The sequence below is a fragment of the Perissodus microlepis genome, chromosome 8 (assembly GCF_051167445.1).
Source record: "Perissodus microlepis isolate ML-2025 ecotype Zambia chromosome 8, ASM5116744v1, whole genome shotgun sequence".
Classification (NCBI taxonomy): Eukaryota; Metazoa; Chordata; class Actinopteri; order Cichliformes; family Cichlidae; genus Perissodus; species Perissodus microlepis.
Window position 1 is genome coordinate 9,470,491 of NC_140468.1, and position 25,142 is coordinate 9,495,632.

Here is a 25,142-nt window from a genome sequence, read left to right on the forward strand (position 1 = left end):
AAGTCCAAACTGACCATCAGAAAGGAAAAGAAAGGATTTAAGTGGTCCACCCTGATCTGCACACAACCATCTTTAGGTTTACAAATAACAGTCTGATTAAAAAAGAAACTATTCAGTGTGTGGCAACTCTCTTGGTGAAAATGCCTGTTGATCTCAGAGGCGAATGGCCAGATTAGACACAAACCACTCATTCCAACCAAGGTACGCAGGAGTGTCTCTGGACGTACAACACATCAAACGTTTATTAAAGCACATGGGCTACAGCAGCAAAGATCACACCGGCTGCCAGTCGTGTCAGCTAAAACAAAACAGGAAGCTGAGGCTACAAGTTGTACTGAATTGCCAAAATATTTTGTATAAACAATATATATTACATTCATAATATATTGGCAATATAAGACTGATCTGTGCAGTCTGAAAAGTCTCTTCGACTGTAATACTTGAATGGTAGGGTCAGAATTTGGTGTAAAAATTGGATCCATCCTAATTTGTACTTATAGTTCAGGCTGGTGTTGGTGTAGTGTGCACTGTTTGGCACACTTTTGGGGGCTTTAATACCAATTAAGCATTGTTTAAATACCGAAGAATACCCCACGTCCATCCCTTTGACCTCAGTGTTGCCTTCTTCTGATGGCTGCTTCCAGCAGGATAACATGTCATGTCAGAAAGCTTTGATCATATCAAACTGACTTCTTGAACATGACAGCGAGTTCACTGTACTCAAAAAGCCTCCAGTCACCAGAATCGTCATAGATGTGCAGCAGCTGTGTGATGCTGTCATGTCAATATGGACCAAAATCTAAGAGGAATGTTTGCCACAAAGGACAGGAATCCAACTGTACTAACGTGGTGTACTTAATAAAGCGACAGATGAGTGCATCGTATTGACATCGGCTTGTGTTGAAGCACTCGGTGAAAATCCTTGCAACAATAAATGACTCTAAAGACAAACCAGTGCTGAAATAGTATTTTTATTAAATACTTTCAAGATCCAAGTTTGAAGAATAACAAAGCTATGATGAAGACCAACTAACACTCAGACAAACACTTGATAGTCGTCAATTCATGGTTGTATTTCATTGTACATCATGATCATGCAAAAAAACTCCAGCATCCATGTGAAGGCTGGGGAGAAAGCGCAGCCCAATATTATATCATTACAACGCAGGGAAAACATCGAGGGCCTCATACCAAGCTACGGCTCCTGAATCTATTTTTTTTTCTTTAAATTTTGCTTTTTTTTTCAAATATTTTTCATGTCACCTATTAAACATTCTGGATGGAGGAAATTCATATTTCAAAAGATGCAAATATCATATATTAACACTAGCTCCATCCGTATTCCGGTAGGTACATGGTAGAAATGTGTAACTGAAACATGCATATAACTAGGTCTTCCCGCTCTGCTTCGTGACATGTGTAGGTCCCAAAAACCTGCACGCCCACACCAGAACTTTCTCAAAACTCCTCCCGACTGAGCAGGCACGATTTAAAACCACCAAGGGTAGATTAGATAAATAAATAATTTAGTCCTGATCAATAGCTATCATTTCATTTTGTCTTTACTGCTTCCCTCTTTTCCCTTTTTTTTTTTTTTTTTTTTTTTTAAATTCCTGTGCGCGAGGGACAGTGCAGAACTCCAGCTTGGCAGATCGGCAAATTACCAAAACGACAAAGTTAACAGCAACAACAACGAAAGAACTCAAACCAGTAACACGGAAACAACAGAGAGAGAGAGGTACAAATAAACATCTCAAGAGCAGAGTCTGAACACAGAGGGAGGGGGAGGCGGACACCTTGCAGGTTGGGGGGCGGGGACGGTTTCGGATACAACTGTCGCACATGGATGGAGACGATTAAGCAGCACGGCGAGGGCGGCGCCGATGGTTGCAGCAGCGGTGTGGATATGTTACACAGCTTAAAAACACCACCAGGCGTGCGCGTGTGCATAATATGATATGAAAAGATGGCTCACAGCATTGTGGGATCAGGACTAACGACACTATTATGAAGGTCTTCATATCTAAATATGCATCTATTAGGCTGAATTTGGGGGGAGGGGTGTTCAAACTACTTTTCAACCTGTTATTTTTCTTTTCTTTTATTCCCCGTCTCAAAGAAAAAAAACCCAAACAAAAAACAGTCGTACGGCCATGGATCTAAAGCTGGTAGCCTACACAAGCGTGTGTATTCATGTTTGTCGTGATTGGTTGGAGAATTTAAATTACAGGGGAAAAAAACCCAACAACAAATGTTGCTCCTAATCTACTCGGGGAGGTCACAGAGGTCATGGGGTGATTCCCACTGCCCAAGTGCACAGGATGAGTGTCTCTTAGATACATGTACATATATTACACTTTTCTACATATATCTATACATACACTGTATTTACACAGTGATTATAAACAAACCAGGGCCTTGCAGAAAGCAGAGAAACAGCGTGGGAGGGAAGGTTAAAAAAGAAACTGGTTAAAAGAGAGAAGAGAGGCGGGAAGGGATTAATGAGGGAGAGGCGGCAGCAGCAGCCCACTCTCTCCCTCCACTGCATATAGACATAACAGAACCTGCTAGCAGCTAAGGTTAGCTTTAAATTTGCACAATAAAAATCCCTCATTTTTAAAAACCAAAAAACAACAAAAACTCAGCTGCTTTAAAAAGGAGCCAGAAAACATAATGAAGCGAAAAGGCTCCGGTTATTCACAGGAACGCAAAAGGGATCAGGACGCTAAAAATGCAACAGAACACATACCACCCCCCCACCCCCACAATAACACAGTTTCCGTTCTGGTGAAAAAACAAACAAACAAACAAAATAATAATTAAACAAGCACACAAACACGTAAAAAGCCTAAAGTTCTACACTTTGGTGCGTCATGTTTTTGATATCAAGTTTCTCTGGTCATCGACTGTCTGACTGAGCCAACCTGATTTGTTTTTCCCTCTTTAATTCAGTGGGGGAAATAACAAACTAAAAATCTCCCTACATCTTAACAGCAACAGTCCAGGTAGTGAGCAGTTTCTACCCAGTAATCCCTAATGTGACCAAAATCTCAGCTGCTAACTTGACACTCCTCCCTGTTCCTCCGTTATTAGATAGTGAATATAAATGCTTGGTTGGGTTTTGGTGGTTTTTCTGGTACATCTAGTCATAATTTACACAGTATATTCATAACTCATACTCATAAACTGTCACAAGTTCAACTGTAAATCCTCTGCTCCCCCAGGACGTCTCATCTCGCGCGGGCAGAAAAAAGATGGCTGCCAGGGGAGGGACAGAGGGCAAAGACGCGCCCTCCAATCAGGCGCCAGATGCATGCATCATCCCATGGGGGCGGAGTCTTGTGTTCAGCCAGCCCCCAGCAGGTCAAAGGAGGGACAGGATTGGTTGGTATCGTGGAGAGGGATGCGATCTCGCCCGGCCGGGCTCCTGGCACTAGCCAATCCACGCAGAGGACGGACCTCTTAAACACGCTCGCTGAAAAAACACTGCCCCCCAAAACACACACTCCAGTAGACTGGAGGCTCAGGACCACTGGGAGGGGAGAGGAGAGGAGAGGGGAGAGGATAGGTTGGTACCACAGCTGGAATCATCAGAATGTAAACAGTTCCAAGAATAGTTTGAGTTTATTGCTGGTTCTTATTTTTGTTGTTTCACTAAGTTTGTGTTGGTGTTTTTCTTACAACATCACAGTCAGTGCTGCTCCAGGACTATCACTGAAATGAACCAATCACATTTTTGCAACCTAGAGATGGCAGGTGTGTCTTCAAGGCTTTCTGCCAGAAAGGCTTTTCTTTCATTTAAGTTCTTACTCCTGTGAAAGCATCTGATTTACTGATAACCATCTTCGCCTAAATCTAACCCAGATTTCTCTTCTTTTTGCTTAAATTTGATCAGATTTGCCATTTTGGTGGCGCAGCAGTTATCACTGTTGCCTCACAGCAGACAGTCCTGTGTTTGGATCTCGGTAGGGCCCTTTAGCGTGGCGTTAGACTGGAGGCTTGTGCTAGTTTTCTTCAGGAGCTTCAGCTTTTCCTGTCACTGCCCATCTGTGGCCAGATTCTTGATCTCAAGAGTTTGGCCACAGATGGGCAGGAAAACGGCCACAGATAACGGTTGATGATTTAAAAAAAACAAAAAAACCCCCAAATTTGAATAATAGTCCAACAAGTCCTTCCATCATCCATCATCATCACTTCCTTTTTTCCTATCTTCCTTCCCAAATCTTCCCATACCTTCTTTTCATCTTTCATCCCAACCAGTTTTCCTTCTTTCCTTCCCTTCTAACCTTTTCTCCTTTCCTTCCATCCCATGACACCAAACCAAGCCTTATTTAAGCCAGTTGAAATAATAATAATAATAATAATAATAATAATAATGGATTGGATTTATATAGCGCTTTTCAAGGCACCCAAAGCGCTTTACAATGCCACTATTCATTCACTCTCGCATTCACACACTGGTGGAGGCAAGCTACGGTTGTAGCCACAGCTGCCCTGGGGCAGACTGACAGAAGCGAGGCTGCCATATCGCGCCAATAGTTCGCGAAATAGTTCATGAAGCACCATTAATTTGAAGTTGAGGAAACAACACCAACCTGGTGATATCAGATACACTAAATAAAGTCACATTAGGGAAAAAAAATACAAGATTAAAATGATCAAGAGTCCAGGGGTAGTTTTAGGGGGCATTTTTGGTCTGCCTGCAGCAGAGATTCCCAGCTGGATGTGGCTACTGGGATGTCTCAACATTATTAAAAATATATATATATTTTAAATATTTAAAACTGTCTCCTGTGGACTATTTAGACTTTTCTGTAACCGATCATGTTTAACCCAGTAATGCAGAAACAAAAAAAAAAAAACTCATGTGAGGAGTAAGGATGTGTACCTGATCACTGTAGTGGTGCAGCAGGTGCTCCCGAGCAGTGGAAGTGGACGTTAAGCCACTTGCCATCGCGGCGATGCCACACTCTGGTCTCCTCTGATTGGCTGGAACGGGGGCGGCCGGTGGAATCCACGAACTGTGTGAGCCGGATGTAGGCGATGCACGCGGCGTCCTCGCCGATCAGGTGCACGTGTGGGTTGAGCAGGGTGGTATGCACGGGCTTGCTGTTTTTGCTCAACACTGCACAAAGTAGAAGATATGTCCATGGTCAGCAGCGACCTCCAAGCATGACAAATGAGCTGCAGTTCCTTCAATCCATAATCGGGTCGTACCTGAAGTTTCCTCGTGTTAAAAGGTGAAACAACCATATTTAAGCCTGGCATAAATTGGTGTGTATAGCTGATTTCCCCTTCATTTTTTAATGTAAACAGTGAAATCACCCATTAGTATTTATTAGGACGTAAACTGTAAATATTAAGGGCTTGGCTCACTGAAACTATTCAAGTCACTGAGGTGGACCTCTCGTCTTTTATGTTACAGAATGCCATTTACGTGTATGTCACAGTTTTCTGTGTTGATGTGATGCAACAGTCCATGAATGCACCATGCTAACAAAGCTTAGCCCTTCACCTTCTCATGCATACATGATTTCAGTGTGGCTGTGTTCATATTTCACTTACAGTCTATGGATAACAGTCCTCACTGGATACAGAGACACCACAGGATTAACTCACACTGACTGACGGCCAAGCAAAAATACTCTTTGACATTCACTGGGAACAATTCAGCTATTACTGGAAGAACATCTCGTCCCATAAACTGTGCAGTTAGCAGACTTGCCAGCTTTACCTTTAGGAGCCTACAGTGTACCTCACTACATGCTTTAATGCCTGGTACTAATACTGTATAGTGTATTCTTCTGTTATTTGTTTGTTTGCTTGATTAAAAAAAAGGCTGAAATGTGTTGGTCAAGTAATACTACAAGAGTTGTCGTAGCTTTGAATTCTTGAGATCATTGTTTTTTTGGTTTTTTTTTTTAAATGCACTTTTATTTAGAATGTATTTTTTCATATTTAAATCCTGTGGCGGAGGTGTGGTCCCGGGCGCGGCTGCAGGGGAGGAGTGGTGCAGTGAGCTCAACGGGGCGGTGCTGGAGATGCCGGTGAGAACAGCTGATGGCGATTTGGACTGATGGTTTTTTCCTTCCCTTTTTATAGTGAGACGGAGAGGAGCGGAGGGAGAGGGAAATCAGCTGGGACCGACAGCTGTCAGACTGTGTTCAGTCATAACCCAGGGAAAACTATAAATAAATGTGGAATCTGGTGATAAAGACCTGTGTGTCTGTGTACCTGTGTGTAGTGCATTTCGCAAGTGGTGCCGAAACCCAGGATCCAGCCGGCGTGGGGATGTCCGACCCACAGGCTGGGCCGCCCGCCCAGCCTTTGCAGTTTCTGGCGCAGATGCTGGCGGAGATGGCGAAGATGAGCCAAGACCAAGCGGCGACCCAGCGGGCTCACCTGGCTGCACTGCAGGAGCAGGCGGACCGGCAGACTCTGGTTCTGGAGCAGCTGGTTGGAGCCACTGCTCCGCCGAAGCCTCCGCCGCTGTCGGTGGCGATGCCCCGGATGGGGGACGGGGACGACCCCCATCCGAAGCCTCCGCCGCTGTCGGTGGCGATGCCCCGGATGGGGGACGGGGACGACCCCCAGGTTTTCCTGGAGACTTTTCGTGCCACGGCGGAGGCCTGCCAGTGGCCGCAGGTGGAGTGGGCTCCGCGTTTGCTTCCTCTGCTGTTGGGGGAGGCTCAGACGGCGGCCGCCGACCTCGAGGAGCAGCTTCCAGGACGTGAGCCGGGCGGTGGTGGACAGGATGGGGCTCACCGCTGAAGATCATCGCCGGCGGTTCCGGGCCTGTCGGCTGGCCGCGGCGGATCGGCCGTTTGCTTGGGCCCGGAAGCTGCACGACGCGGCGGTGCGCTGGCTGCAGCCGGGATCGTCAGAGGGCGAGACGCTGCTGGTGGACAAGGTGGTGCTGGAGCAGTTCGTGGAGGGGCTGCCTGCGGAGACGGCGAGATGGGTCAGATGCCACCGTCCCGCAAGTCTGGAGGTGGCGGTAACGTTGGCGGAGGACCACCTTGCCGCTAGAGCGGGGGAGCCTGGGGACAGCGGCCGGAGGCCGAGCAAACAAGCCCCAGTGCCGGCACCGAGGCGCCGGGTGCCTGCGCCAGGGCAGGCAGAGCGGGCGCCGGCGCTGAGCCCCACTAATCCTTTTGCTGCGTTTGTGCCTTCCCAGGGATCAGACATGAGCAGTGCCGCCCCTGAGCCACGGAGAACAGCACAGACGCCGGGGCAGGAGTGCTGGAAGTGCGGGCAACCGGGACACCTGAGGAGGGACTGTCCTCTGATGGAAGTGGGGCAGGTGTTCCGCGTTGCCGGTGCCCCAGCACCCTCTCCCGGTCCAGGAGGGACATAAAGTATTCCGGTAAGGACTCGAGGGGGTATACGCCATGCTTTGGTGGACACGGGCTGCATGCAGACCCTCGTGCACCAAGGCTTGGTTCGCCCCGGGGCATTGCTGGAGGCAGAATGGGTGGAGGTGAAGTGTGTTCATGGTGATGTTCACAGGTATCCCATAGTGCCGCTGTTATTAAAGTATAAGGGCAAAACGCATAGAGTAACGGCTGCGGTTAGCCCGCGCCTGTCACATCCCCTAATTTTGGGCACGAATTGGCCGGGGTTTCATCATCTGTTGGGACAGTATGCGGGGATGCGATCACGACCCTACAGGCTTCCTGAGCATAAACGGCAAATCGTTCAGAGGGAATTGGCTGAAATGCTGAAAATGGGAGTGATAGAAGAGTCGCACAGCGCCTGGTGTAGCCCCATCATTCTTGTGGTGAAGAAGGATGGGTCTATACGGTTCTGTGTCGACTATCGGTGAATGAAGTGTCACGTTTTGATGCTTATCCCATGCCCCGGGTCGACGAGCTCCTGGATCGGCTGGGCACGGCCCGTTTTTTCACGACACTGGATTTAACCAAGGGCTACTGGCAGATTCCCTTGTCTGCCGAGTCCAAGGAGAAAACGGCCTTCTCCACTCCGTACGGGTTGTACCAATTAGTTACGCTTCCGTTCGGCTTGTTCGGAGCCCCTGCCACCTTTCAGCGCCTCATGGACCGGGTGCTGCGTCCGCACGCTGCATTTGCTGCTGCCTACCTGGATGACGTGATCATCCACAGCGACACCTGGGCGGAGCATGTGCAGCAGGTGGCCGCGGTCCTGGAGTCCCTGAGGAGGGCGGGGCTCACGGCCAACCCGAAGAAGTGTGCGGTTGGACGGAGGGAGGTACAGTATCTGGGGTACCACTTGGGGGGCGGGCAGGTGCGTCCACAGGTGGAGAAGACGGCGGCTATCGCATCCTGCCCGCGCCCCAAGACTAAAAAGGAGGTGAGACGGTTTCTGGGGCTGGCAGGTTACTATCGCCATTTTGTGCCAGGGTTTGCGCAGCTGACCAGCCCCTTGACCGATCTCACCCGAAAGGGTGCTCCAGATCTGGTTCAGTGGACGGGGCCGTGCCAGGCGGCGTTTGTGCAGGTGAAAAAGTCTCTCTGTGGGGAGCCGCTGCTTCACACTCCTAACTTTTCCCTCCCTTTTGTTCTGCAGACTGACGCCTCGAACAGAGGGCTGGGGGCCGTTTTGTCCCAGCAGGTAAGGGGGGCCGACCGTCCCGTTCTTTACATCAGCCGGAAGCTGGCAGAGCGTGAAAGACGGTACAGCACTGTGGAGAAGGAGTGCTTGGCTATCCGGTGGGCGGTCGACTCCCTTCGCTATTACCTCCTGGGGCGCTCATTCACCCTCTGCTCGGACCACGCCCCGCTGCAGTGGCTCCACCGCATGAAGGATGCCAACGCCCGGATCACCCGGTGGTATCTGGCTTTACAGCCCTTTAAGTTCAAGGTGGTCCATAGGCCGGGGGCGCAGATGGCAGTGGCCGATGTCCTCTCTCGCTCGCGCGCGGGGGGGGGGGGGGAGTAGGTTCGGCCGGACGGCTCCCCGGCCTCAAATATTTTAAAAACACAATCACAACCATTTTTGACAGATACTCATCTTAACAAAGGGCTGAACACTAGTTCAGGCTGTGGATTGACAGAAAATGAGGGATTGGATGTGTACCATCATCACGGTTACATTTTCCTGGCTAAAATCAGGAATCTTGACCTTCCAAATTCAACAATTTCCCTTTTTTATTTATTGGACATAATTGGGTTTACAACTAATTTGAAAGAGCCACCAAAGCTGTATAAGTTGAGCTTATTTTCTTTAAATAATGAAATAATGATGAGTCGCAGTTAAAAATAGTCCAATAGTGGAGTTTATCCACACTGCCAATTATTCTTGCTATTTCCTAACTTGCCTGGTATTTCAAACCCCTTAAAATAAACGGTATATTATGCAAGTAAAGAAGAAGACTCACAGTTTTCAAAGTAGAATTTGTGAAAGTCCATGCCCTCCACCAGGTTTCCCAGAGCCTCTGGTTCGAAAGAGGTGAGTCCAGGATCGCAAATCCTCCTGAACATGAAAAAAACGAAAACAAGATGAGCCTGTTACCAAATTGCACTCGTTTTCACTCACAGAAAGCATCTGCTGCTTTTCACTTTTACACACAGTTGTACTCACGTGTAGGCATCGAAATCTCCATTGTTGATTGCTTCAATCAGCTGCTCCGTAATCTTGATGATCTCCTGTTTACGAGCTGCAGACAGAACAAGAGACAGAAAGAGGCAAACAGATGGCAGCTGGTGAGATGCCAGTTGGAAGGTGAGACAATAACAGTGTGGTGGGTTTCTGCACAATGACATTTTGTCTCATCGCTTCAGCTCCTGCCTTCCTTCACGCGCTCTTCCTCTGTGGCTACGGCTCAAGTCCCCTCTTTAACCTGGTCGCCCGGATCAAAAAGCTGCCTCGTCACCGGAGCTCGACCCCCATCACTGTCTCTCGCTCAGCTTCTCGCCTTTGCTACAACACAACAACTGACTGAACACGACTCTCCGCTGTGAGCACACACTGCCAACCAAACAGAAGCAACAACTCTGCTAGTAGAGATCACAGCCTTCCTCACTCGAGGCCCACTTAGCTTTCTCCTGCTATGACCAACTGTTAGATGCACAAGTGAGCAAACTTGCCAGACTTTCACGGTTTTATTCCCTCAGCTATTCCATGAACTGATTAACAGTAACAGTCTGATCAACTTCAATCCCTTTCCTCTTTAAGTTTCTTTATATGTTCTTAGTTAACATCTGTTCCACACCAAACAAGCCATAAAACTACAAGTTTACCATTTATTTATGCTAGTTGTTATTCAGTGTAAAGTGCCTCACACACTTTTAAAGTAACAGTAAAACCAAATGAAGAGATTACACGTGGTACAACCCTCCTCTCCACAAAATCAATCAAGCGATATTTTCTTCTAGTCAACAAATTCTATGAAAAAACTAAAACCAGCAATAAACCGAGAGCACTGCATTTTATTCTGTGCCTTAAGAGCTCTACTGATTTCTAAACACATCAGTGAACCGCACTGATGGGCCAGATGACATGCTTGGTTATTAAAATCAGCATGAGCGCTACAGCTTGACTCGTGTAGTTGTTAAGTTGTTCCTTCTACTTTTAAGATGAAAAGCAGAAACAATACAGATACTCCAACGATGTTTTATTTCATTACTCAGAGCACTTAAACAACAAATATCAACAGTTTTTAGTAAATAATCGCTAAACATCCTTTCACCTGCATTGTCAGGATTACTGCTACTATACAGTATTACAGTATTATCTAGGTCATTTTATGTTAGTAGTTCATAAAAACTGTGTTGCATGCCCAACTTTAGGAAAAAAAAAAAAGAATTCACACCTAAAAAAACCACAATTTCTGTTACTAATGATGTAAAAAGTGAAATAAAGATCAGCATGACAGACACTTGGGAAATTCACATTTATTTTTGCTGTGAAAAATAAAATCATATTCATTCATTCATCTTATTCATTTTCCATGTTTTTCTCATCTATGGTGCACCCACATAATTTGAAAATCACTGCCATATCTAATGGCTGCCTATTACGATTTCAGAGATTATTACTAAGAAATTGTAGTTTAATAATACAATTTGCTATAAAAGTTCTTGCCATCTACTACTGGTGTAAATGATCTGGCATGTTTCTATGCATGTGACGTTAAAGACAGCTTTCTGACGCGATTCACTGAATTAAGGGGGCATTAATGTCTTTTTTTTCTCCACCTGACAAGTTGTATCATTACTTTAATAATAAGGCATGAACACACCTTTAATCACACACACCATCTGGCTGCCTGAAATACTCAGAAGGGCAACAAAACCAGAATAACCTCTTTTTCTTTCAGCTGCTCCCTTTAGGCGTCACCACAGCAGATTAACTGCCTCCATCTCACACTATGGTTAAAAGTTAAACCAGCTCTCTGCATGTATTCCTTCACTACATCCATGAAACCCCCCTGCAGCTTCCTCTTTACCTTCTTCCTTCCATTCTCCAATATAGCCACCATCACTCTTCTGCACATGCCCAATCCATTTCAGGCTCGCCTCTCTAACTTCATTTCCAAACAGCTCATCCCGAGCCGTCCCTCTGACGTCCTCATTTCTAATCCTGTCCATTCTAGTCACTCGCAATGAAAATCTTAGCATCTTCAGCTCTGCCTCCTCTCTTTTTGTTAGTGTCACCCTCTCCAAGCCACACATTATAGCAGGTCTCACTATCAACTTTGGAAATCTTCTCTTTTACTCTTGCTGTCATCGTTTTGTTGCAAATCAGGCTTTACTTCGGATTTTTGACCCGGGTGTTTAAGCTCATCGGCCTTCACTACTTCAACATGGTACTTAAATCAAGACAAGTCAACTGTAAAGAAGCAAAACTGGCGACCAGACGACTTATTTAGAACCAGCTTTTAAAAAACAAAACAAAACAAAAAAACCCACTAACACACTCAAGTAATGCAGAGTTTCAGCGAGCAGCAGGTAACAGTGAGGCGATGGCAGGGAAAACCGAGTTAGTCAGTTAGTGCGGATGTGTTCTTACTCTGCTTAGTGTTGCTTTTAGCAGCGACAGTGTTGCTCCCTAGTGGAGCGGCAGGTATGGATGACTGTGAGAGTTCAGACTCGGGGCAGGAGCTGTTGCCTGTGCTGTTCCATGCAATGCGCTTTACGTCATGCGGTGGAACTGAAACACACAAGGGGTGGTCAACAAACAAAAACATGTGGATGGACAACAGACAATAATGACAGAAATATGATCATTTACACATAACGCGCGCACACTTAGCTCATGCAGGGAAAAAAAAAAGGTTGATGAAGGTGATGTGGGTTAGTACATGTGGTAGAATAAGGAAGAAACAGCTAACATTGCGTTTATGACAGACATGCAGATGGGTGACATGAGGACAGGGTGGTAGCTGGAAGCCAGATCAGTGCCGCTCTGATCGTGATGCTGTGCGATGTGGAAGTCAGTTAAATGCCTGCTCTGCTCACATCTACTCTACTCATAACGCTAATACACATTAACATTAAGCCTCCTCTGATGAACTGGAGCACTGAGCAAAGAGACGATCGAAGCCATTGTTTGTTATTTGCTCAAGTTATGCCTGTGGGGAAACTTAGCATGTTCAGGAAGGAAGGCAGGAGTGGAAAATGCACACAGGAAAGAAGTTAGAAGAGGAGGAGGAGGAGGAAGGGAGAGGGGGAGAGATTAGATTGTACTTTAGTGCAAGTTTGCCTTGCAAGAGCAGGAGGATGAAGACAAGAGGTCAACAGACTAGAGGAAAGATGATAGAGAAAATTTGATTGGTGAAGAATGGTGTATTAAGAGAAATGGAAAAGAAATTAGAAGATGAAAATACACACACACAAAAAAAAAAAAAAAAAAAAAAAAAGAGTACAGGAAGACTGAGAAAGTGTGAGGACGTGACGCTCTATGGTGTGCAAGGTTCCATTAAAGTCAGACAGGCTGCAAGGTCTGTGAGATTGGGCGACTACTTTAGGACGATCAGCCGCAAGGTAAGCAAGACTTCCTCCAGATGGAGCTGTCACATTAGGAGGACAAGGGGATAGATGTAGCCATCACCAAAAAACAAACGCACGCACGCGCACACACACACGCACGCACACACAGGTTTCAGGGTTCCCACAGTGGCCCCGATGACAATAAAAATCTGTGTTTTTGAAATGACTTTCCACTATTAGAGTTAACATGAGAAGAAAAGAAACATAAGACAGGGTCTGTTATTTTTTAAAAGTTTGATCAGAGCACAGTGATGTTAAAGGGGACCCGTTATGTTACAATAGTGGATGCTCATGTTAAACAAAGTGTCATATAGCCAGAATAAATTATACGTTTTTTTCTACTCTTGGTTCTAGATGATATCAAAAACACAATTAAAACGGTCGTCTGATGCACCCGTCCCCACCGTCCGCTGTTCAAAACCTTCTGTTTGCAAGGGGCAGCCAATCAGAAAGAAGTTAGCGTAAAGAAGGGGGGTTGAAATTAACTATTGATCACACAAAACAACTTTAGTAGAGTCAAAGCATTAAAAACAAGATGGTGTTAAAGGAGCATAACAGGTTCCCCTTAAAGTGTCCATTAGAAGAAGTTACACAAGATCTGTGTTGCCTTGCTCTCACACAGCGAGCAAGAATGGAGAGCAGAAAGTGTGTCAGCAGTCAGTGCGCTTAAAAAACAAAAACAAACAAACAGCATGTTTGTCATAACTGCTAAAAGATTATTCCAGTTTATTACAACCTAATTTCAATAAGACTGCATATAAACTAACTGCTCATATCTGGAAATGCAGTGGCACTGTTGAGGTGAAATCCAATAGGCCAAAAACACAACTGACCGATTACCCAAGATGTAAAGCAGTGACTTAGTGATTTGGTGGTTTTCGAAGAGAACATGATGCTGATCGTGTGGTCACAGTCAGAAGACTTCGCTTGAAGCACTTAAAATCTGCCTGTTTACTGTTTTTAAAATTATTGAAGCAGTTTGGGATCATCTTGACAGAGTAGAGCAAAAGGGAGGAAAATTTTTTGTGCATTTGTGGGTACGGTGAATGAAATATTAATTAATTATTAATTATCTGAATACTGAAACGTCTCAATGGAAACCTGAGTCCAAGAAATAGTTTTGCTACTGGGGAAATAAAGATTTCTGTCATTTAATTCAATGACTTGTTTCTACTGGAATCTGTCATTTGTCAATGTGCAGCAAATGCTACTGAAAATAATAGTTTTCAGAGCAAACTAGTGCTGTCTTGTCCCCATGATCCTGTTGAAAAACTGATTATTTAAGCCGTGTTACACAGCATTAATTGGAAAGCCGTTGCTACAAGATGGCCAAATGGTGCCGTTATGCTAAAACTACCAAACTAAGATCAAAAATGCAATAAACTGGAATTAACCTACAGAAATTTGTAAAAGCCAAACATAAAGGTGAATCATTTCAAAAATCTAAAACCAGTGGGAACCCTAAAAGAAAAAAAAAAAAAAGCTTGGTGGATCAGAGTGAGGGTGGGGGCTCAGAGATGTAAGACGTTATTGCCGGTGACTACAGAAAGCCAGGGTGGGAGTGAGGGGGGGGGGGCAGGTGGTGGTGGGGTTGGGGGGGTGTTATGTCCTGGCCAGAGGCTTTCCGATTGCCATGGATAAACTTACTGGCAGGTGAGCTTTGAGGTGAGGGCAGAAGTGGGGGCATCTCCTCTGTGGCGCTGCCCTGACTCAGCGCCGTACTGTCCGCTAGAACACACATACAAAACGCAGCCAGACACACAATAAATACACACATACACACACGACAGACACAGTCAAAAGTGTGACAGACACGCGTCGTATCTCAGCACACCTGCCAGTCAGTACAGTCCAAAAATAAATAAATAAAAAAACTCACTAAATGGGAGACAGAAAGAGAGAACAGGATAAAAGGAATAAAACACGGGAGTACCTTTCCTACCTTTCATTTCCTCCTCGTCGTTGGTGGCATTGCTTTCTGTTGATCCCTGAGATGCAGAGGAAAGAGACAGACACATGCTGAAATCAAACGCTGCCAGGATCCGACAGGATCGAGCCCATCAGGTGCGTGTGATGCTCTGCGTCGGGCTTTCAGGCAGAAATAATAACAACAAAACACAAAACATACATCTCACCTTGACGCCATCGGGAGCATTGTGCACCACTGTGCTCTGAGATTCCTGCGATACAGAACAAAACAGTTAGTCCAAAATATTGTCCTCAAACAGTGCCTCTCAACTGGATTTAAAGTGGGCCCCTTTATTTTTTACCTCAGCCAAAACTTAAACATCTTCACAACAGCTAATGGATCCAAAACTTTCAAGAGTGCCCGTGGCAATGGAGAGGAGATACTTATTTTGGGCTGTAACTAATGAATGTCTCGTCTATAAAACACCAGAAAAGAGTTTGTAATTTCCCCAAACGCTGGTCACACACTAAAATCTTCAGATGTTTGTTTGGTCTAAACACAGAGATGCTCTCAGAGAAAACGAAACACAGGGGAATCATTTGCTGAGAGCTCACTCAATCAATTAATAGCCTCATCATTTCTGGTCTGTTATCATTTATCAGATTTTACTGGAACTACACCGAGATAATGAGAGCATACAGCGTTATTGTTTTACAAAACACAGTTAGGAGAATTAAATGCATTAGCTGCAGTTTTCTGTTTTATGTGTGAAAGTATCATAAATATTACTTTGAAAAAAAAAAAAAGAAGCAGATTCTGTTAGCTTTTAAATAACCTCAAAACAGACACCTGATACTTGACCCGAGACTTCACAGAGCAAAGAAAATGTGGCCACGGTCCCACAAGCACTGGGTCAAAGAGTTAACGTCCCATTTTAAACTGGAACAGTTTAAATACAACGCCCGAGGCTGCACCCAGAAGTACCATGAGATCTGGCAACTGTTTCTGTCCCTTTTCAGGACCGAGCTTCTTTCCTTTCACCACACAGTCTGTCCTTCTGTTTGTTTTCAATTCTGCTCATATAACCAATAAATGCATAAATTACTTTATGGAAGGAGTTTTGTACTTTTGAGTCCTAAGTGCTAATCCATAAATAAAAAGCTTAATAACTATTATTACTCAGTTTAAAATATTTAAAAAATACATAATAACAAACCCTCGAGAATGAGAAGCTGCTCAGATTTTGCTCAGTTAAACGGGTAATATTTCATGATAATTGCTGCAGGTTAACAGTAGGTTGATTGGCTCCGTGTAGTTTTACCGTGTATGCATTACATAACTGGGGAACTGCTCTTTGAGCTGATCATCAGTTTCTCTATTAGACGGTTTTTTAAACATAATATCTGTGTCTTTGGGGACCTGTACCTCCAGTTGAGAAGCACTACCAAACCAACCCGACAGTGTTATCCAACCACAACACTACAAGATGTAATTTAATGCATGCTAGTAAAAGCTTCTCAAAACCACAGCATGCTAGTGCTGGATTGGAGCACAATGGTCAAGTTTTTCACTACAATGAGGATGTCAATGGGGATGTTACGGATGGTGCGAGGTTAGAATGACAAAGAACAGCTGGCTAAAATATGTAGATGACAAAGAAAGATGTTAGGATGGGAAAAAGATAAGAAAGTAGCCGATTGAGGATTATATAGAGATATAAACATCGGGGCCATTACATAAGACTGAATTGTACTCGGATATTAACAGGTGGAGGTCTCCAAACGGGGTCTCGACAGCTTTACGAGCTGCCACTTTAGGTGCACACAGTCCTGCAAACAAGGTCATGCTCCTGTGGCTGACAGGGTGCACATGTGCACCTGTTTAGATTTTTTTTTTTTAACTAAATTTAAATAATTTCCAAAAAGTGTTTCAGCTAAATCAGGAGCACACGTGCACCACGGTTGGTAAGCTTATTAGGACAGGGGATGTTACAGAGCAAGACCTCCTGGGTGGTAGATGAAGGATGACAAGCAGATGATGGAGGATGAGGCCCAATGGGTTACTATGCAACTACTGAGGGGACAGGGGGGATTAAGAGGCAGGAACTGACACTGCGGCGGCCTACTGTACCATCTGTGCGTTCGTTGCCATGTTGGTGTCTTTCAGGGCATTGATGGCGCTCACTATACTGTTCTTACTGTTGTTGGTAGAAGGCTGGGACGAGAACGCAAACACTCAAAGTGAACACATACGTCACACACAGATAGAGAAAGATGCATTAGAATTGAAACACGCCTTTCAGGAAACGGGGCTAATGTTGGTGGAAGCTCCCGGGCTATTGAGAGCTAACAGGGTAAATGAGAGGGTGAGTGCCATAGAATGGCCTCTAGATCATCCCTTTTACTGCCTCACTAACTCTCTATGCCGCTCCCACTTAACTACACAGAGTGACCCCTGGGGCAGAAAAGAAAAAGAGGAGTGGGGAGCGAGATGCTTAATAGCAGCAGAGGCTGATGGAGATTGCTGGGAAACAGAGCAGCGGACATTTGACTGAAACTGACTAAAGGTGAAAGAATAAAACCAGCATTTGGGAACTAATATTTATAAATTATGAGTGAAAATGTTGGTTTAAAAAACAAAATGTTAAAAACTTGTGGAAAGGACTGCAGGATTATGGGATCTAAAAAATACGCCATAGAAAGAAACTCCTCTGCAGATATAGAACAAGGTCAATGTGAAAACGGAAAAAACCCTTAAAATGAATAATAACTACTGCACAACAAAAGATATTCATTGAAATAATAGGAGGAAAAGTGCGCAAAAGAAAGACTGTGAAAGACAGAAAAAGAACAGAAGGCAGAAAATCGAGGTCAGCTGACAGAGGAGAGATAGGACACCATGTAGCAGAACAAAAGAGGGCAGAGAGGTGATGAAGAGAACCTTACCTTAGCAGAATCTGACTTCTTGTTGAGTAAACTTTTGCATGCTGTGGAAAAAAGGAGGATAGAAGGGGAGAGAAACAGGTAGAAAAGTTAAGATTTACTGATGATGATAGTTTGTTCGTATCTCTAACCTACGTTACATCTATGAATCCCCAACACCTCAGTCACTGTGACAGAGTAAGCTTAGATGTTTCCAAAGCACAACATGCATTTATTGGATTTCTCGGGCATTTTTCGCCCCTTGGCTGTACAGGCTGCTACACTCTGCAAAACCCATTCACATCATAATCCATTCATTGCCATCTGGGGATATAAGAGAAACCTGAGAGCAAAGTAAACTTCCTCAATCCATTTCCTGCCTGGAAGACCCCAGCAGATCTAGAAAGAGAATGATGGCCAGACTCAAACTGCCGCCAGGACTGACAGTGATGAGCTAGGTTAATGTAAATCATTGATTTCCTTTAAGGGCTCCAGTCACTTTTCCTCTCAGTCTAATGCTCTCAACTCTCTCTTGCTTGCTTTTCTCTTGTTTTTCTACCAACACACACAGGTTCCAAAAATCTTATCTTGAGTTTCTTACCTTCCAATAGGAAATTGGAGAGGGATAGAGGGGGAGGGAAGAGGGGGGAGGGTTGTAAGAGAGGGCTTAGTATTTCAATACATGAGAGGAGAGATAAGGGGCACAGCATTTACAGCAGCAAACAATATCAAGTGAAAACTCATGCTCCCTAATCTTGGCTGTTGCATTGATAGCAGCTTATACATTGGCCTGGCCATGCAGCATCCAAAGGAAAAAAATATATATATACTTTTTAAGTTTAATTTTCAGTTTTCATTTTCATTCAAAAACTAGAGAAAGGAGAGCTGATTGTTCACAGTGCAAACATCTGCTCTTCATTTGGCTACATCTTCTATCAAGCAGTCACCAGGGTGCTAATGTGACAGCATGGACTACCACGTTCACATGCTCTCTAGCACAAATTTAACATGGCAAGATGGGTAAAGGTCAAGGTGACCCACAGGAGGAGGGCTTCACCACTCGAGCAAGATTCTAGCTCGGTGATGAGAAAGGAAAAATGTGTTAGAAAGCATCTGAAGGTGTGTCTCCCGAGAACATTTTGTAGGAATTAACCACACAGGACACCCACATGCGAAAGGCAGCAAGGCAAAAACCGAATTAGAAACACAGAGAGATGCTTCAAACTCACACTTCTGTCACATTCTGCTATAATGCCATTAAAAGGAAACATCATGAGCAAACGGCCAAGCCTTGCCTCAGAAATACTCTACAGAGAAGTGCAAGGAAGCAGTTATAGGTTTGCAGTGATATCATCAGAGGACCAAAAGCCAAAAGCCAAGAAAAAGAAAATAAAAAACAAAAATCTTGATTATGGATGACTTAAAAGGAGGAGAGATGAGGAGTCCAATCTGGAGTGATGATGTCACACATATTTACAGAAACTTACAAAACAGGCAACTTGGTCCAGTCTCAGTGAAGGAGCCCGCATTCGGAGGGCTTTAGCTGACAATTAAAGCACCACAGGCACCCCGAATCTCAGCGCACCAATCACACATCCTAGGATTAACACCCGCCTCCCCTTAGGTGTCTCAGGTGAAGTTATCTCCCCATAAACATTTTACCTTTATCCTGCCTACAAACAGATCCTATGAAGTGTATAGACACTGCAGAGCAAAAAAGATCCTCCGTTCTAAAAAGGGAGACAGAGAATCCAGTCTGCTCTACATTGCTTCTAATGTACTCAATCCATGGAGCCACCATTGGAATCGCCGACCTTCACCACCCATCTCCACCGGGCAGGATGAGAGGAAAATCTGATTTTAATACTTTCAAAACAATCCCTCCATCTAATGTGGCAGACTTGCTGCCACATTAGCTTGTGGGGTTCCTGTCTCAAGGGGGAACTTTGCTTTGAAAGTACTAAAACAGACCTTCAGAGGGGGAGTTGAGACGTGGGATGCCTTTAACCTCAAGTGATTCATTGGGAAGAAACAGTGATGTTTTCAACAGTAGCGGCACTGAAGTCAGCACTCCCATCCTCCGTCTCAGTTATTCTCCCCTCTAGCTCCTCAACATCCAACTTTCTTCCTTTGTCCCATCAAACCCAGGTCTGACGATGGCAGCACGCCAACCCAGCTCTTGCCGGCCCCCTGCAATGTGAGTTCCCGCCCCCAGGATACATGCCCCTCCTCATCCCCTGCCCCAGTCCGCCCTGTGCGAGCACAGAGACGTAAGGGGTCAGCTGGAGGTCAGGATGGAGCTTGCTGGAAGTGACGCCATAACTAAGTGAAGATGAAATGTGGGTTACGAGGTCACGATTGAATGGCGCTGATGTGTGAATGTAAAAAGCACTTTTTAGTGCAGGCTGACGTAAACTCAAGTGAAGTTTATTTACATGATTGCTACACAATAACCCTAAATGAGCAAAATCTGTGAGGGGATGCATGCTTGTGGGTGTGTATGTTGATGAGGATGCTTGCAAAGGCTGCATGCAGGATTTGGGGGATGGTGATGAGGGCCAACCCTGTCCCATGAAAGAAAGTAGTTGTGTATGTAAAGAGGAAGTGGATGGGCGTGTCTCTGGGACGTACCTTCCTGAGCCAGTGAGGCCGTGGAGGAGGCGGCAGCAGCAGAGTTGGTATGCTGCCGGCCCACTATTGGATAGAAATGCTACAGTTGGGAGGGGCTAAGGAAATTATGCAGGTCGATCTCATGCTGTTCAGTCATGGGCCGAGAAAGCTACAGGGGGTGCTGGCTACAGCCCAGATGCATCTTAGACTTTGATACAAACGGGCAAAAGCAAAGACGTGCACCCCTGTGGATTCCTAGGCCCAGGGTTGAAATCATTAGCCATCGACTGACCAATTACTTAAAGGCTGAGAACAAGGCTTCAACGAAAACAAGTCACTCTCAGCAGGCTGAGATAAAAAACACAGAATCTTAATAGTCACCTGGTTTTATAACACCACACTTTCCCCCAAACATTAAAAAAGAAAAGTCTCATTAAAGTCTAGGCTTTGTTCTCTCAAACATGCTCCATGGGCAGCAGAAAAGAGGGACACATACGCGCGCGCACACACATACACACAGGGAGAGATACATTAGCACAGACAAGGACATAACTGGCACCCACATATAATCTGGAACAGATTATGACAGAATATCAAATTTTAGGCTGCTAACATACATGATAATGCACTCATAATAATTCAGTAATACAATATTTCTATAATATCACAAAGAAGCTTCGTGTTTCAGTTCAGTTTAATGTTGTAAGCAAGCAAACTCCTGGGCGCACACAAAAACATTGTTATTTTGAGAATGAGTGGGTGAGCGTGCGTGTGTGGTGAGGGGGTTAAAAAAGGTGCAGAGGACTCTATCCACTTTCCTTCCTCCACTCCCTCTGCATGTGCTGCGTGGGAGGCTGAGGACGAAGGGCACACCCACCTGAGAAGTTTCTGGACACCAGCATGGTGGTAAGAATGGCTCCCTGGAGGAGGAGGAGGAGGAGGAGAGGAAGGAGAAGAGAGAAGTGAGGGGAGGTATAATGAGAGCATGGCGTTTTTCTTTATTTACTTAATGTTGTCTGTAAAACTCTGCCTAATGTTTAAAATAAAAAAAAACCCAAACTTGTATGCTGTCTGGGGAGATGCACCTTTAACTGTACATTCTCACATCTCAAAGCCCTACATTCCTCTATGCAAATTAATTTAAATGATGCGGCAAAACAAAATAGCTGATACTTGAGGCATGAGTTTGCATCAGTGGCAGTGAATGCAAACTACAGTAACTGGAGCTGGTTGACATTTAAAATGTTTCCAATAGAGGAAAAAAAGCAGAGGTTCTCAAAAGTAAAATGTTCATATGCAGCAATTTAGAAAGATCAAAGACTTTGGCAGACATGTGATCTCAGGGTTTGGCTGATAGTTTCGATGGTTGATATCAACCCCTCAAAGCAGCATAATTTACAAACCTTAACATTTTAAACCTCACAATCCAAAATATATGTCAAACTGATATAATAGACAGGGCAGGTCTCAACAGCTTCACAGCAAATGACAATGAATGAGATGCACAGCACAGCGAGTTGAAATATTTTCAGTAGTCTCCAAAAACAGACGCATAGAGTGAACTCGAGCTTTCCAACACTATTGCATTGTTACAACTCAGAAATAATCGTCCAAACACAAGTTTCCTTATTTTTGTGCTACGTTTCTATGCTCACACAATAACTAACTCATGAAATGTCACGCACAATAACACCCATATCACAACTACATTGCACAATTATCTAAGATACACAACAATATCTGTGTAGCTTAACATATAATACACTAAACAAGGGATTAGTTACTTATTCACTGCACTGTTGTATTGTTGTGTCTTGTTATTATTATTATTCAATTCAGTTCAGTTAATCAGTTATATCATCTTTCTCTGCCATGTGCCCCATTCGAGCCATGAAATGCTGACAGATCAAAGTGGAATGATGAATATTTTAAGAGCACCTACATCTTTTAATAAAAGTGTTGACTGATAGATCACATCTCCCAAGAGGAAGATGGTATACTTTCACACTGATATTTTGTCCCAGCCCTTTAAAACCACAGGATTAAAAAAAAGTAACCAATCAAGGCTGGTTTAAAGCCTGAGAAGCCTACCTTGAGTTTTCGGCGAGCATTGAACTTGCGGAGACATTCGACTGTTTCCTGTCTGTGCATCATGGACGCCACTGTAGAACGGTGCTGTAAGGGGACAAAAATGGAACAAAATAAGTCAACAGATTCTCAGGGCAAGTATGAATCCGAGTTATAGTTATGTGACGGCTTTAATATGGTAAATCCCTAGGTTTCTCCATAATGTACTCTGTGGTGATTTAGGTGAATACTTACGCAGATCCATGGGTGTTTGAGAGCCTGTTCGGCAGTGATTCTTTTGGCTGGGTTAATTGTCAACATCTGGTTAATCAGGTTCTTTGCCTCTGGGGTCACTGTGTCCCACTCTGGAGACGGGAACTGAGGAAATAGGAGAAATAAGTGATACGTCAGTTGTGAGAGATTTCTGGTCAGCTGATCAAGTGGGTTTCTAGCAGATCCATGCCATATGGAAACCAGTGCTTGAGTTAACTCATTAAAATAGGGAAGATTATGGAAGGGGGGGGGGGGGGGGGGGGGGGGGGTTTGGATTCACAGAAAACATGCTGCAGTTTTAAAACTCAAATCCCTGCAAACAGGCTGAAAAGTGACTTCATTATTCATCGACTGAGAGAGGAGAATACCCCTTCTCTGACTCTCACACACTCTCTCTCACACACACCCCTCTGCAATGCGTCAGGAAGGCCCTGATAGGATCAATAGCTTTGGACCACATCTCAATTGGACACTATTAAATGTTCAAAAACTGCTTAGCAAACCCCTGCACTGCACCCATCACACCTAACACACACACACACACTTACATCGTATGCTCCAGCTTTGATCTGCTGATAGAGTTTATGTTGATCTTCGTCCCAGAATGGTGGATATCCCACTAACAAGATATAGAGAATAACACCTGACAGGAAACAAAGAGGGGAGAAGTGATTCAGAAAGATCATGTTACAATACCATTTACCGTGGGCAGCAAAGAATAAAATCAAGACAAGGAAATGCAACAGAAAGAAAGGGAAAACTTAGTTATTGCAACACTTTATGAGCACAATGAAGTCACCTCTCTGAGAGAAGCTGCAAGATCATCATGCTGTTTTTATGATTCCCTTTAACCCCTACGAAAACAATTTTACTTTTAAATGATACTTAAAAGCTGTTGAATAGGTTCATTCGACCCAAGGCACACACAGGTGTCAAAACTCACCACAGGCCCATATGTCCACAGGCTTGCCGTAAGGGTCCTTCCGCAGGACCTCAGGGGAGAGATAGCCAGGAGTGCCTGCAAACCCTGCCCAACATATAAATCAGAAGATACAATTAACTTTTATTAAACTCCCGGTAAAGGCTACTTTCATGCCGTTATATAAACAGCTTAAATTATAGCGACCCGTACGCAGGGCCAGATTATGATAGTGTAGAGTCACTAGCAAATACCCATTAATCATTTCATCCCCGCCACAGAGTCAGGCAAGCGCTGGCAGCTTGGCTGTTAGCCAAGACACAATGACCTAAGCATGACCTGGAAAGTGGCAGTGAGCCTCTTAATCAATGCTCCTGCAAATATTCTGTGGCTTCAAAGCAGCAGCAGATGTGAATCTATGTGGCTTGCTGTATGAAAGAGGGCCTGTTCAGCAGTGATTCATGCCCGGTGTAGGAACTATCAAGTGCTAAACACCCAGATAGAATAACAGATCAGGTAAAGGACCTGCTCATTTGATATGCGTGTTTGTGTCACTGTTTTTGTTTTCTTACCAAACCAAGCCTGCTGGTCCCCCTGCACTTCAATAGCAAGTCCAAAGTCTGCCAGCTTCACTGCGGCTCCCTTCATCTTACTGGCCAACAACAAGTTCTCAGGCTGAGACACACACACACACAGAGCAAAGCAGAGATCAAGACAGTGAGAGACAGGCAGTTAAAGGCACTCTTCAGTAAAGCTTTTCCTCAGAAATATTTATATTTGATGTGTTTGACACAGCATGTGGGGGTGGGATAAAGGTGTGAGAGCGTGATGGAGAGACAGAGGAGGTAGGGAGAGGATAAGTAGTTGAGAATCTCCCCAACACCTTATATGGGCATGGGTCCGTAGCCATGGAAACCACTCGGGAGTCATTTAGGTAGAGCTGCAGACTGCATGCTAAATGGAAAGTGTACTTAGCGCGAGGCGGCGTGTGTGGCAGTGTTGTAAATGGCCGTTGTTTGGGCAGCGGGACATAAAGGGTCGCAGTAAAAAGCCCACTCAGGATAAAAGGCCAACAAATCAGACAGGCAGCGCTCGAGGTTATTCTCTGACATAGTGTGCACACGTACAAAAGCCGCCCACATGTGTCTCAGACATCCCTTGAGATAGCGGGGTTTTTTCCCTACCCCCCTGCCCCTCACTTCGTAGTTTCAAATTCAGTACATATATTATTAACATCTCATCAACTTAAACTGGGTTAAACGTAAAACTGCAGGCAACAGAGAAGCCATCCTCATCCTCTACTCTTTACATCTCAACCCATCAGCAATTTGGGACAAATCAAATCTCCTGACGCTTGAAGGGTGGTGTGATGTCACGCTCGTCTATGCCTCCGCCCAAACACAGCCCCCTCACGAGTGAGCTTGTGCACGTATGAGCTCTTGAGTCCTTGCCATAGGTGAGACGAACCCTTC

General features: G+C 44.7%; 1 protein-coding gene across 8 annotated transcripts in view; it reads right to left on the reverse strand.

Moving 5' to 3' along the window:
* Window positions 1-952: 952 nt before the first annotated feature.
* LOC146381372 (calcium/calmodulin-dependent protein kinase type II subunit gamma-like) overlaps window positions 953-25,142 on the reverse strand; it is a 43,914-nt gene continuing 19,724 nt past the window's right edge. Inside the window, exons 7-23 of one of the 8 annotated variants that reach the window (XM_084937377.1) lie at window positions 24,243-24,345; window positions 23,695-23,778; window positions 23,300-23,394; window positions 22,734-22,856; window positions 22,503-22,586; window positions 21,289-21,331; window positions 20,433-20,495; window positions 17,826-17,866; window positions 17,011-17,094; window positions 15,107-15,151; window positions 14,914-14,959; window positions 14,619-14,699; window positions 11,992-12,132; window positions 9,562-9,637; window positions 9,359-9,453; window positions 4,889-5,125; window positions 953-3,532 (exon numbers count right to left, since the gene is read on the reverse strand). In XM_084937377.1, coding sequence (XP_084793503.1) covers window positions 4,893-5,125; window positions 9,359-9,453; window positions 9,562-9,637; window positions 11,992-12,132; window positions 14,619-14,699; window positions 14,914-14,959; window positions 15,107-15,151; window positions 17,011-17,094; window positions 17,826-17,866; window positions 20,433-20,495; window positions 21,289-21,331; window positions 22,503-22,586; window positions 22,734-22,856; window positions 23,300-23,394; window positions 23,695-23,778; window positions 24,243-24,345 — 1,437 coding nt within the window. In that variant the 3' untranslated portion in view covers window positions 953-3,532; window positions 4,889-4,892. Of the gene's footprint in view, window positions 3,533-4,888; window positions 5,126-9,358; window positions 9,454-9,561; window positions 9,638-11,991; window positions 12,133-14,618; window positions 14,700-14,904; window positions 14,960-15,106; window positions 15,152-17,010; window positions 17,095-17,825; window positions 17,867-20,432; window positions 20,496-21,288; window positions 21,332-22,502; window positions 22,587-22,733; window positions 22,857-23,299; window positions 23,395-23,694; window positions 23,779-24,242; window positions 24,346-25,142 lie in introns of all 8 variants that reach the window. The other 7 variants (XM_084937376.1, XM_084937378.1, XM_084937379.1 and 4 more) reach the window with 7 other exon arrangements.